This window comes from Gekko japonicus, unplaced genomic scaffold, assembly GCF_001447785.1.
Source record: "Gekko japonicus isolate JY-2015 unplaced genomic scaffold, Gekko_japonicus_V1.1 scaffold532, whole genome shotgun sequence".
Classification (NCBI taxonomy): Eukaryota; Metazoa; Chordata; class Lepidosauria; order Squamata; family Gekkonidae; genus Gekko; species Gekko japonicus.
The window spans coordinates 71447-83992 of NW_015164198.1; the positions used below are offsets into that span (position 1 = coordinate 71447).

At 43.4% G+C, this 12546-nt stretch overlaps 1 protein-coding gene across 1 annotated transcript in view; it reads right to left on the reverse strand.

The window, feature by feature from the left end:
- The window catches only part of EFCAB6 (EF-hand calcium binding domain 6), a 111593-nt gene that overhangs the window by 40207 nt on the left and 58840 nt on the right, over positions 1–12546 (reverse strand). The window contains exon 6 of the mRNA XM_015408372.1: positions 11351–11410. Coding sequence (XP_015263858.1) covers positions 11351–11410 — 60 coding nt within the window. The remainder of the gene's footprint in view (positions 1–11350; positions 11411–12546) is intronic.

The window sequence follows — 12546 nt, forward strand, 5'->3', positions numbered from 1 at the left end:
AGAGTGACTCCTGTTAATATTGGAACTGAGTGTCAAAACAAACAAAAAGTAAAGGAAAAAAGACTCTGTGTGATACATTTGATAGACACATTTTCAAGGCCCTTTATCCAAATAGTTACAGAATAACCAACCTCATATTTTGTTTTTACTTCAATAAATCTTCTTTTCTTCAAGTTTACCCCAAATTTAGTTCTATATGTCCTCAGGACCACATAGATCCCTGAAAAGCCCCGACTCTTGGTTACCTTACCAGAAAAATGAACAGAGAGAAGGTTTGGAAATCCTTAATTTCCTGGTGGCAGCCAAATCTACCCTGTTTTCAAAAGCAAAGAGCACATTTAAAGGGAAAACCAGTTCTCGCAAAAGAGTGGACACCACAGGAGGGTCCCTCCTTTTTTGTCTCCTATGAACACCAGATATATAGTCAAGCCAGCTGCCTATCTGTCCCTCTTGGAGGTGCATAGTCACAGGAGGCCTTTACACTTGCAAGGTGTGCTGCACTCTGCTGTTTTAGAGGGGTGGTTTAATAGAATTCCCTATGGGAAAAGGCTTTGCCCTTGCAATGAAAGAGACATTGAGACTGTAGATCACATTCTTCTATGTTGTCCCTTTTATCAAGATGCTCGCATCCAGGCCATCACTCCTTTGATCAATAGAATACCCAGAAGAACAAGCTTGGGAAATGTTAGGTTAGACAGAAATCCAACAGCTAAAGCACTATCTGGTAAAATAGAATTAATCCTCTCTAGTCTATAGCCCAGAATAGGGACATATGATTTTTATCTCACTACAGTTGCTAATTTTCTACCCCCAAGCATTTCCCCTCTTCTCTAATCAAGCAGATCACAATATACATTGTACTTTTGCATCCTTTATAAACATTCTTTACAACACAATTCCCACCTTGTGACTAGGAACTCAAATCTCGACTTCCGGTTGACAGAACAGCGATGGCGGATGCTCTCCTCACAACGGAGGAGGGCGAATCGCACACCAGCGGCCTGGAGGGGTGCCACCTCAAGTGACACCCCCGCGGAGCCTTTGCGATAGGCTCCAGGCCAGGGGGCTTTTGAGGGGTAGCCTCTTCGATGGTGTAATGCTGGAGAATTGAGGCTCCCCTCCGCCCCAACGGTCCAGTTGCTGAGTGGCATTCGGGCATAAACTGGACTGACTGGGACAAGCACCGGAGATCGAGCGGAATGGCGTAAAACCGAGCGTGGTCAGATAAACTGGCCAACAATGAACGTGAGTTCTGAATAAAAACGGAGTGGTTTGAAAAGCGATCCTCCCCCCGCGATTGGAAACGGAGATTGCAAAGAGGGATGTCTCTTTTGCGAATGAGCGGTTAAGATGCAAAGGGGGAGAGGGGAGGAAGTAAACCGTGTTTTGAGAGACTTATCTGAATTGCGAAGTCGGTTGGCGAGTTTTCCGAGTTGTGGGGGAGTGGCAGAAACTATAAACAAAACAGGAAAGATGGTGGCCCAGCTGAGAAAGTTTAAAACAAAGCTGGGCGGGCAGAGTCCAAGACCAGAAGAGGGAGCAGATGTCCTCAAACTCCTGGTGGATATGCTCAAGCCGGTGATGGAACAACTCGATGGTATTAACCAGCAATTGACTATGATGAATAAAAACTTTGCAGCACAGCAGCTTCAGCTGAACGAGACAGAGAAAAAAGTGGAGCAGGCAAATGAGAAAATTAAAGAGATTGAAGCCACAAGTAAGAAGTTGAAGAAAAGGATGGGAGAGGTGGAAATGAAGCAGAATTGCCAAGAGAATCGAGTTTTGCAGCTTCAGATGGAAAAGCCTAACATGATGCTCAGGTCTCAGGGGGTTCCTGAAATGGATCAGGAAGACTTGAAGAGGGTGCTCAGTGAGATCATTGCTCCAGTGGTAGGCTTAACAGCGGATGAACTGGTAAACAAAATGGAGACAGCCTATAGGGATTACTCCAACTATATTACAAAAATAGCCTACCTGGAGAAACAGTGGTCAAGCTTTCAAGAAGACAAACCAGAGATGCCATTTTAAAAGCAACATCAGCAACTCCACTGAAAATGGGAAATGTAACCATTAAAACTTTACAGGACATTCCATTTGAAATTAGACAAAAGAGGAAAAATTACAAGGAATTAATTTCTTTTCTTCAAACTAATGGACTATCGTACAGATGGGCGGTTCCGGAAGATGTCATCTTTAAGATCAACGATAGAAGGGAGAAGATAGACTCCACTTTTAAAGCTAAAGAATTTTTGAAACGTCAGCTGGGGACAGATGATGAGTCTAAAGAGGGAGAATTGAAGTCGAGTGACTCTGCTACCTCGGGAACGGAAGAGGATTCTGCGGTAGAAAAGGGTGCAGGACCTGCCAGAGTGGTATACGATTTTAGAGACAGAAAGACGAAGTAAAGGCAGAAGGACTAGGAAAATGGTCTTTTGAAGCAAAGAATACGAAGATGATCAGAGACTTTTCTCATAGCAACTAACATACAAGAAGCGAATTGTTATAAGCAAGAACTCAACAAGTATATTGTGATAATAAAACTAATGGTACTAACATATTTACTAACAGTGAAAAGATCTCCTTCTCTTGGGGTTTTAGTCTAGTGTGGTTTGCTTTTCTTTATTCCTAGTTGTAGTCCCTCCCCTATATTTCTTTGTAGTTTGTAGTATATGCAAAATAAAAAATATCCCTACGGGGATTTTTTAAAAAAATGCGTTATTGGGTCTGAAGGTGGGGGCTTATCTGCCATGGGCAGTGGACCTTAATTTTTTGAAGGATCTAGTCAGAGAGAATAAGAGACCAGCCTTGGCCTGGTCAGAGGTTGTCAGAGTGCCTGAGGAACTGATAGGGGTTTTAAAATGCATTTTCTTAGACTAATAGTAAAAGGTTGTAGAAATAGAATATGTTGATTTTTAATGTTCAGCTAGGGGCTAGCATAGACATAACTTTGCTAGAAGTAAGTGCTCTCTCTCCCCCCTCCTTTCAAGCGGCTTGCTAAAGAAGTGAAAGGAAGTTACTTTACTAATGGGCTAAAGGAGAGGAAAAGTCGATTACTGATAGTTATTTAATAACTTTAAGATCTGTAAGACCCCACTGTGGATTATAATATTATTTTTTCCTTTTATGGCCTAAGTTTTATTCTTAGATATACAACCGTACTTTCTGGAATTATATGAACTATTATTATTATTACAGCCACATAAAATTGTTATGTAAACATAGACAACTGTTTGAGGATATAGGGTTTTGTTGTTGTTGTTTGCTGAAAAAGAGACAGAGAAACTCTTAACATGGCCAAAAAAAGACCCCCTAAAAAAGACCTCCTGTGTTTTTGACTATAAAAAATAAAATTTTGGGGGAAAAAGAAGTAAGTGATGTATTAGATATGTGTAGATTCAAACCATATAAAGTTTTGCTAAAACCAATTTCCAGCTTCCTCCTCTTTGAATGCTTATTATATGCTTTATACTGTTCTAAAAATATTTTACTTTATAACTTTCAGTTGTTTTCAGATAAACAAACATTCAACAAAGCTCTGTAAGATTCATCCTAGGGAAGTGGTCTAAACTGTGTAAAGTTTCCAGGGAATGGATAACCTCTCCTGTTTCTGTCTCCTCTTTCTGAAAGAAAAATTGGTCAACAAGGCATGCTAGGAATTTATTGACTTTCCCCAATGGATATCAAAGCATTTGAAGTCTCCTGTTTTTACTAATTCATACTTCCCTGAAACATCTGTAATCTGCTTCAAGAAAGCATCATCCACATTACCACTAGACTCCAAACACAATGTTGTTTTTGTTCTTTCATTTATTTTTACATTTTCATTATGCTTGAACACCCACCAGTTCAACTCACTTTCTGCTCACTGGTCATGAGCAGGAGTCAATCATTTGATGAGCTGCATGATTGCACTGTTTTCTCATAGGATTAAACTGTCTTGTTGTAGCATCCCCGCTACCCATCTGTCGCTGCAACCACCTCTGATTTTTAAAAGGACACATATTAAAATAGGAGAAAATCAGTTTGAGATGTTTTTAGTTGAGACTTACTAATTAGAGTCTCAGTGTGCCTTTGGTGTCTGCCCACAAACTCAGCTAATATTACAGTCAGTTCTTGTGATCACTTCTCAAACAGATGTTGATCACTGTATAGGCACAAAAAGTAGGGAATGCAATCTAGCTGATAGTCATTCAAATGATCCATTTGACTGAGGTATGCAAAGCAGAGTAAGTTAGAGACTCCATGCCTTACACAAGTTTGTCAATTTGTAGTGCAACCCTATGCAGAGTTATTCCAGTCTTAGCCCACTGCACCCTAACTCTGGATATGATCACAGTGTTAATGATCTGAATGACCATGGCATTGTCCCAGGGATACCTCCTCTCCACCAGTATAGGAAATGATTTAACTCTTGAACTGGGCAAAAGCAGTTGCCGAAAAAGTGTGGGGAAACAGGAACTGCCCCAAGGCAGTCTTCGTCCCTGGAAGAAGCAGAAATTCAGTCGGCTGGACTGGGGAATGAATGGAAGTTTCCCTGCTCTCTTGGGCAAGAGAGAGAGGCTGAAGTACAGGTGAGCCCACAACCTCCAGAGGTAGAGAGTATTCTGTGCATGGAAAGAGGATTGTGTTTAACCCCTGTTGATTTATGCCCTGTTGGTTCATGGTGTCTGCTTACTCCTACAGTATGTGTGTGCTCCATAACTGCGTAAATATAGTTAAATAAATTCTTTTATTTGGGTTAATAATCTGTGTTGTGCTCTGACCACATAGTCTCCCCCACTCTGCACAATACCAAAGGGAGGGGGTAGCCCAGGGAAGCAAGGAAAGGCCAGACCCTTGGGTTGCCAACTTTCCAGGGATCCCCCAAAGATTGGGGATTCCATCTCCAAAGAGGGAGATTTGGGCAGAAGGGGTCTCACTGTCCCTCTAAAAATGCAGTGACGATTCCATGAGTGGTGGCAGCGAACCTAAAGAGTGAGATACGTCCACAGGACGAGGGTGGGAGGCAAACAGCTGAGTTGTAAACTGGAGCCCATTTCGCCATGGTAGGTAACCAAGCTTGGTTCAGACAAAGCAAGGAAACCCTTTGCAGGCCTTTGTGAGGAACTCATTGGAACAAGTCCTGACTAGAGTTGCCAGCTCCAGATAGGGAGATTCCTGGGGATTTTCTGGTAGAGTCCATGAAAGCCAGACTTTGGGGAGGGAAGAGGCCTCAGCTGAACAGAATGCCATAAAGCCCACCTTCCAAAGGGGGAGATCTGTTGTCTGGAGTTCAGTTGTGATACCTGGTGAACTTCAGGCTCCACCTGGAGGTTGGCTGCCCTAGGCATAGCAGTCAGTGCTTCAGGGCAGGGTCTGCTAGATCCAGGTTCTTGCTATAGAAGCTGAGTGGCTGATTTTGGACCAGTAACAGACTTTCAGCCTTACCTACCTCACATGGTTGTTGTGCAAGTCAAAAGGGGGAGAGGAGAATTATGTAAGCTGCTTTGGTTCTCATTGCAGAGAAAGAATACTTTTCCTCCTGGGAAACCATTGTTGCCAATGTCCAGGTGAGGGCTGGAGATCATTCAGAATTACAAGTGCTCTCCAGATGGCAGAGATCAGTTCCCCTGGAGAAAATGGTGAACTCTGTGGCAGTCAGGGCTTCAGAGCATGGAAGATGCTGTAGGTGTGTGTGTCTGGGGAAATGGAAAGCTGAAGAGTGAGGGGGAAATAAACATAGGTTGATGATTGGCTGGGAAGGAGATAGGGTTGCCAGCTCCAGGTGGGAAATCCCTGGAGATTTGAGGGATTGAACCTGGAGAGGGTGAGGTTTGAGGAGGGGTGTAACCTCAGACAGGTACAATACCATAGAGTCCACCCTCCAAACCAGCAATTCCCTCCTGGGGAACCACTGTTACCAATCTCAGGAGAGGGGTGGAGATCACTCAAAATTACAACTGCTCTTCAGGTAGCAGAGATCAGTTCCTCTGGAGAAAATGGTGGACTCTATGTCACTATACCCTGCTGAGGTCGCCACAGCACATTGATGCTGAGTGCCCAAGGCCTTAGCACTCTCCCAGAGCTTCTTTCTAGAGCTCGTTTATTTCCACAATGGGCCTTATTCCTAGTATATATATAATGCTTCTTCCCCGTCTTTCTATCATTTCTACATTTTTGAACAACTTATATCCTTCTATTGCTACATTCTCAGGGGCATCATCCTATCAAGTCTCAGTTTCGTCTCTTAAACCATATTTACCTTTGTCTGCTTACATTTGGAAGCTCAGCTTTATATTTCTAACATTCTGAGTAAATGTAAATTACATTGCAATGTATCTTCTGCTTCTTAGGTACCCCCAAACTCCCACATTTCCTACCCCTTTGCATTCAAAAACAACAACCAGATATAAAGGATGATCAGTTGAAGGGAGCCATGCTTCAGGATGGGGGAGTCCCATCATTAGCAAAATATGTGAGGAGTGCAGAGAGGTTTTGGGACTCAGTGTTGTTGATGGAGAAGCACATTGCTGTTGTTGCCAGAAGTGTCTTTTTAAAAATTGATTTACATAGACTAGTTGAAATCTGTTTTTAACATCTATATTGATTTTTAATATGTCAGTGGTTGGTTTTTTAAAATTTGGATCATTTTGTGAACTGCATTGAACCTGGTTCAGTAGAATGAATCCTTTCCTCAACCTAAAATTTCTAGTACATAGACAGTAGCCTTTTTCTTGACATGCTAGCTATTTTACATTTATTAGGAGGTTCTCCCCTGCCCCTTCAGGGTAATAGTCAAATATACAGTTTCTCCATCTGCATACTGAAGTAATACATTCCAGAAACATTAGGGCTGGGAATGTACATTGACATTCACTCTGTCATTTGTGTGTACATGTGTGTGTGTGCACATACAATTTGTTGCAACCAGCTATTTCTGTACTGAAGCCAAATCAGTACTAATATTGTCCAATTGCATCATGTGAGATGTCACCAGCCCACCAGTGGGTAAGAGGGCTATGTGTGCAATCCCTTGCATAGGACATTTACTCATAGACTTGGTTCACAACATAGAACTGAGCAACATTGTTACCTAAAAGTCCAGGAAATATTGAGTTCATCCTCCAAATCCTAAATAGTCACATGAATATATTTTAAAACAAGAATTTTATTTGGTTTTTGAACACCTACTGTATCTTGCTGTTATATTTCCCAACCTGTTTCTGCCACTTGCAGTCTCATGAGAAGAACTATTGCAAGCAGATCATAGTAAAGGCTGCAGTGGACTTTTAAGTTCAACAACACTAGCTTCTGAAATAACATGCACAGGATCCCAAACAAGCCCCCATTCCATTGAAAAGTGGTGGGCACAAAATTAATAATTACCAACGAAGTAGAGTATGAGGAAAGGCTAATACGTTTGGGGCCTTTTAGTTCAGAAAAAGATGACTCAGGCTGTGGTCAGATGGGCAGTTTCATCCGCATCCCACGTGGTTCCCTTGCGGATTAAAAGAGGACAAGCAGACTGCAACATCTGGCTGCCGTTCCCCAGTCATTGGGCTCCAGTTCTAATCTGTCTCTCGAACGGATTAAACAGATACCGGGGAAAGTCCAATGTTGATGGGAGCACTCCGCAGTCCCGGACATGTGATTGTTGCCTTGCGTGGCCAAGCCTTTTGGGAAGCCTGGAGCTTCCAGTTCATGGCCACCATTCCTCCCCCAAAAAAGTTAGCAAGGTGCACATAAGCGTCTATGCGTGCCCTGCTTGGGATTCCCTGCCAACCAGAAGATGACGTTTCTGCTCATGTGGGCATGGGACTCCGGAACAAAGGCAGCCGAGTCTGGATGGGACTATCGGGGCCTCAGCCAGTTACTAGGGGATGTGTAATAGACATTCTCTGGTACAAGGAACACTGGAGTAAAGTTGCGGTGCAATCACAGCACGCCCGGCTGACCGAGGTGTCAGAGGGAATAGGGTGAACTCACTCAAAGGCTTGATGAGCAACAGTTGGGGACTAATAAAAAGTCCTAAGGAATGTGATGACTTCTAGCTGAGAGCTTAACTACAGATGAACTATGTGGCTACCACCAAAGCTAGCAATGTTGAGTTCACTGCTTTTAGCTTAAGGAACCTCCATTGGGAACATTTGGCTGTACAATCTTAGAAGAATATATAGTAGACCAGAGAGAAGTGCTACTGGACATGTGATTATACTGGAGGCTTCATTTGTATTTTTGTATTTCTCTTCCTTGCCCAGTGGTTATACTTTGGAACAATTGATCTCTGGTCTTTATTGCATATTTTGGATATGTATGATTGCCTATATTTTTACATATCAGCCTATATGTTCTATGTGTATTAGACCTCTGAGGAAGGCCTGTAAAGGCCGAAACGCGTTAGGTCTACTTCATTAGCCCTTGTATGTTTTTATATATATATTTGTTTATGAGGTATGAATGGGCCCTTCTTTGTTATTTTAATTTGTGTGTAATAAATACATGTATATTTTTGTATGATTTTTAGAGTTGGCCCTCTTCTATCCTTGACTAACCTTTTAAGGTTCTGAGTTCACACTGATGTACATTATTGCACAAGTTCAAGCTCTGTGTTGACACTAAACGTTGGTTTGTGAAAACAAGAATTGTCTATAGAAGAATAAAAGATTGGATTTATTCCCCACCCTTCACTCAGAATGTCTTACAATCTCCTTTCCCTTTCCCTCCCCACAACAGACACCCTGTGTGGTAGGTGGGGCTGAAAGATCTCTGAGAGAACTGCTTGTGAGAGAACAGCTCAGAGAGAACTTGTGACTGACCCAAGGTCACACCAGCAGCTGCATGTGGAGGAGTGGGGAATCAAACCCTGTTCTCCCAGATTAGAGTCCGCTCTCCTAATGTCAGCTATGCTGCCATATTGTTTATGGACTGAGGGGTCACCCGCCTGACCTGCGTACGACTGGGTGCCGCCTTTCCCTGTCTTGCTTCTCCTGTTATCTGTAACCTTGTACCACTGTCTAGTTGTAGTGTCTTCATATGAATCAACTGTGTGACTGGTTTCGTTTCCCAGCTCAGCTGCATCGGTTATTCCTTCCCGCCTGCGGGAATCAGGCCGATTGGCCCACGTGTGTGTGAGGGGGTCATCTGAACTCTGTATATCTCAGTAAGCTTTCCCTTTTTACTCATTCCTAACAGTACTTGTGTTCCTGGCCAATAGTAGTGACAATAAAGTATATGCTTCTTGGAAGACTGTGCTCCATTTGTTTGACTGTTGGACCTGACACCTAACCACTAACCACTGTCCGGTGAACAGGCAAGAAAGCTGTATGGTAGGTGTGACTTTTTCCTCATAGGCCCCCGAGGAACTGGAAGGGGTGGTGGTGATAAATTTTTCCAAGTTAATTTTAATCCCACCTGCATCAGCATGAATTCAGAAACATGGTGTAATGTATTGGCTTCAGGGGCAGGACGTTTCATTGCAAAAACTGCTTATTACAACACACACACACAAAAATTGTTTTTTCTTCTCCGGAATGTGGAGCTGAGTTATACTTGTAAGGCTCTGCCAGTGGCTCTTTTACTGTTCACGGTTGGGAGAAGGACTAAAGAGTATTTTGCCTTTGCTGGAGAGTAGTGTGGCGACTTGGACAGAGTGTTGGATTGGATTGGGGAGACCCAGGCTTAAAGCCCTCCTCAGCCATGAAGCTCACTGACTGACCCTATGCCAGCTTAACAAACTTTTGTAGTATGAAATTCGGGAATATAAAGATTTTCTAAGGCCCCTGTCACACGGGCAGGAAACTGCAGAGGAGAAGTGTGGCTGTTTGCCCCGGGGCAAACTAACATGCAGTAAAGCGATCAGACCTACTGTGGAGGTTCTGTGGAGGTACTGTGGAGGTTCCATGGCAAGGGAGAGGTGCCGATCACAACACACGCCTGCGCGCAATGAAGAAGCGCGCGGCGCGGCGAACTGGTTTTCTTTTTTCGTGTACACTACGAATGCGCATGCTCCGTTGGGTGCGTGTGCGCATCCACGGAGACGTGGGGGAAAAAAAACCCTTTTCCGCAAGGGGACATGAGCGGGCGCTGGATACCACCGGAAACGCGATCAGACGCCCGCCCTTGCCCCGCAGTTTCTGGAAACTAGTACCTCCAAGGTACTAGTTTTTTGCTGCGCTTTTTCGGCAGGAAGCCTCAGTTGTGCCACGGAAGCGCTACGCTTCCCAGATGTGCTGGTGAGATCGCGACCGGAAACTCCGCTTGTCTTCCGTATCTCTTGCGTGGCTAATGTTGCGTGTGACCGCAGCCATATATAGGTTTTTCCTTCTTCATTGTTCATATTCATATTTCTCTGGTTTTTATAGATTTATTCTTTAGGTAATATTTTATTAGGATGTTAGAAAGGCCTGTTATATAGAAGGCTTTCCTCTTGTAGGTCTATTATTGCTAGCAGACAACATAATCGGTACAAAGTTCATGATTCTGTAGTTCTTAGGGCAAACCTTTAAATGTCTGGGTCAGGTAGGATTTTAGTCTCGTATCAGTAATGAATACTTTTGTTTGGGGAAGAACAAGCTTTAGCCGATATGCCTTAGGTCATGTCAAGTAAATATGTGACGCTATTGCATAGGCACACCTTTCTTACATTTGACCAATAAGGAGATTTTCATGTAAATGTTGTTTAAGTTTTTGTAACCAATTATGCCTTTTGAATATTATTCCCATGATGATGGTATGATGATGTCATTTTAAGTATTTAACTTTATGTATTCCCTGAATATGTTCAGAATATGCTCAAGAAGAAGATGAAGAAGAAAAAGAAGAAAGTTGTCAATTTCTGGTTAACTATTTGGTCTAATTGTTTTCCTATTGATTGAGGCATGTTTCCTGATTATGCTGAGAAGAAAGCAATCAGTTTTGATGGGTCCTTCGGCCTAACTGTTTTCCATATTTCATTACAATAAAATACAAGAACTTCCTCCTCATTTGACTTCATTTTTGACATGGAATCTAATGTCTACAACACTTTCCAGGGTTGTTTCCACAGACAACAGCCCAAGAATCTTGAAGGCAAGTCAGGATATAAATATGATCGACACAATATAAACAAATCTGTCCACGTCTTGGCTCTCCAGCCTTTCTCAACTTAAAATGTATGTCCAGTTAAAAAAACCCCAACTGCTGTTCCTCATCCCCCAGCCCTGAGCATCGTCCTCACTTGAGAGGGTCTTGATATCATCCTTACCTCTGAGAGAAAGTTGAATTTTTGCAGGAAATATTTCCAGTCTACGGAGTGCTCCCCATGAAGCCGCTGAAGTCTGAGGAGATGGTTGAATTGCTTTTCTGATAGCGTAAAACAAAAGTGGTGAAGTACCTGCCGGAAATCCTGGGCTGAAATTGCTCCTGTATGCTCCTTGTCAAAAGCAGAAAAGGCCTGCAAACAGCAGAAAAGAAAGGCAGCTATAAATAAATTTCCCTAGCAAAGCAATTACTGAACTACAGAGATAAATGCATAGGTAATGCACATTCCCTTGGAGAATTCTACATACAAAATTGCCAATGAAGATTCCCAGTCAATTACTCTTCAAGCGTTTTGCCAACTGAGTTTTCCCAAGAGCTTGTGTCTCCTAGCAGGGTTCATTATCAGGCGGGAAGTGTCAGATGAGAAGGCAGTTTACAATAGGCCTCTATGGAAACGAAGGCAACTCTGAATGTTTCAAGATGATCTGTGAGCTTCATAAGGATCTTGGATGACAGGAAACATAAGGATCTACCTCCTAGTGAGCCAATCAGTGTGACTGACCCTTTCCACACATTACAGGGTAGCAAACATGGCTTTGTGAATCGGCTGGGGTGGGGCTCTGATAAGTATTTTCAAATACTGTCTTGTCTTTATTCAGATATTACATATTTATGTGCAGAGTTTTCTTCACACACTGACATAGCAGCTAAATAAGAGCACCTGATGTGAGGAAAAACAGCAGGTTTTGGGTCTGCACAGATGCCTTCTAAGAACAACCATTACACATGTCAGCTGTTTTTCTTACTTGTGGCCATTGTGCAAGCACACTAATGGGAGATTAATATGCTGACCCATGTGGCCATGAGACTCAATGTGGTTAAAACTGACTGAAAAATTTTGTCACTATCTTGAGAGAGTAGGTCCTTGGCAGGTTATAGATGTGTGAGTATCCTGGGCTAAGTGGAGGAGTTTGGTGAACTAAGGCCCCGGTCACACGGAAGATTTTGGCCTGGGAGAGGGACGGATCGGGGGCGCAGCAAACGGGCGCGATCTCACTGCAACATCTGGGAAGTGGTGCGCACCCGTCCCCGATCCGTCCCTAAACCTGGAAAAGCCACTGCAAAAAAGAACCTCCTACAGAGGAGGATTTCCCTGAAGCACCGCAGCAAGCGTGGCCGTGGGATTGCCGCCGTGCCCGTCGTCCGGAGCAATCCAGGCTCCCGGCCGAACTGCGCACACATGCGCAGTTCGGCAGCCTCTCTGTCCCTTCAGTAGCTTCCCCCTGGCATCTGATCGTGCCGGGGAGGAACTGTGCGGTGACTCAGGGG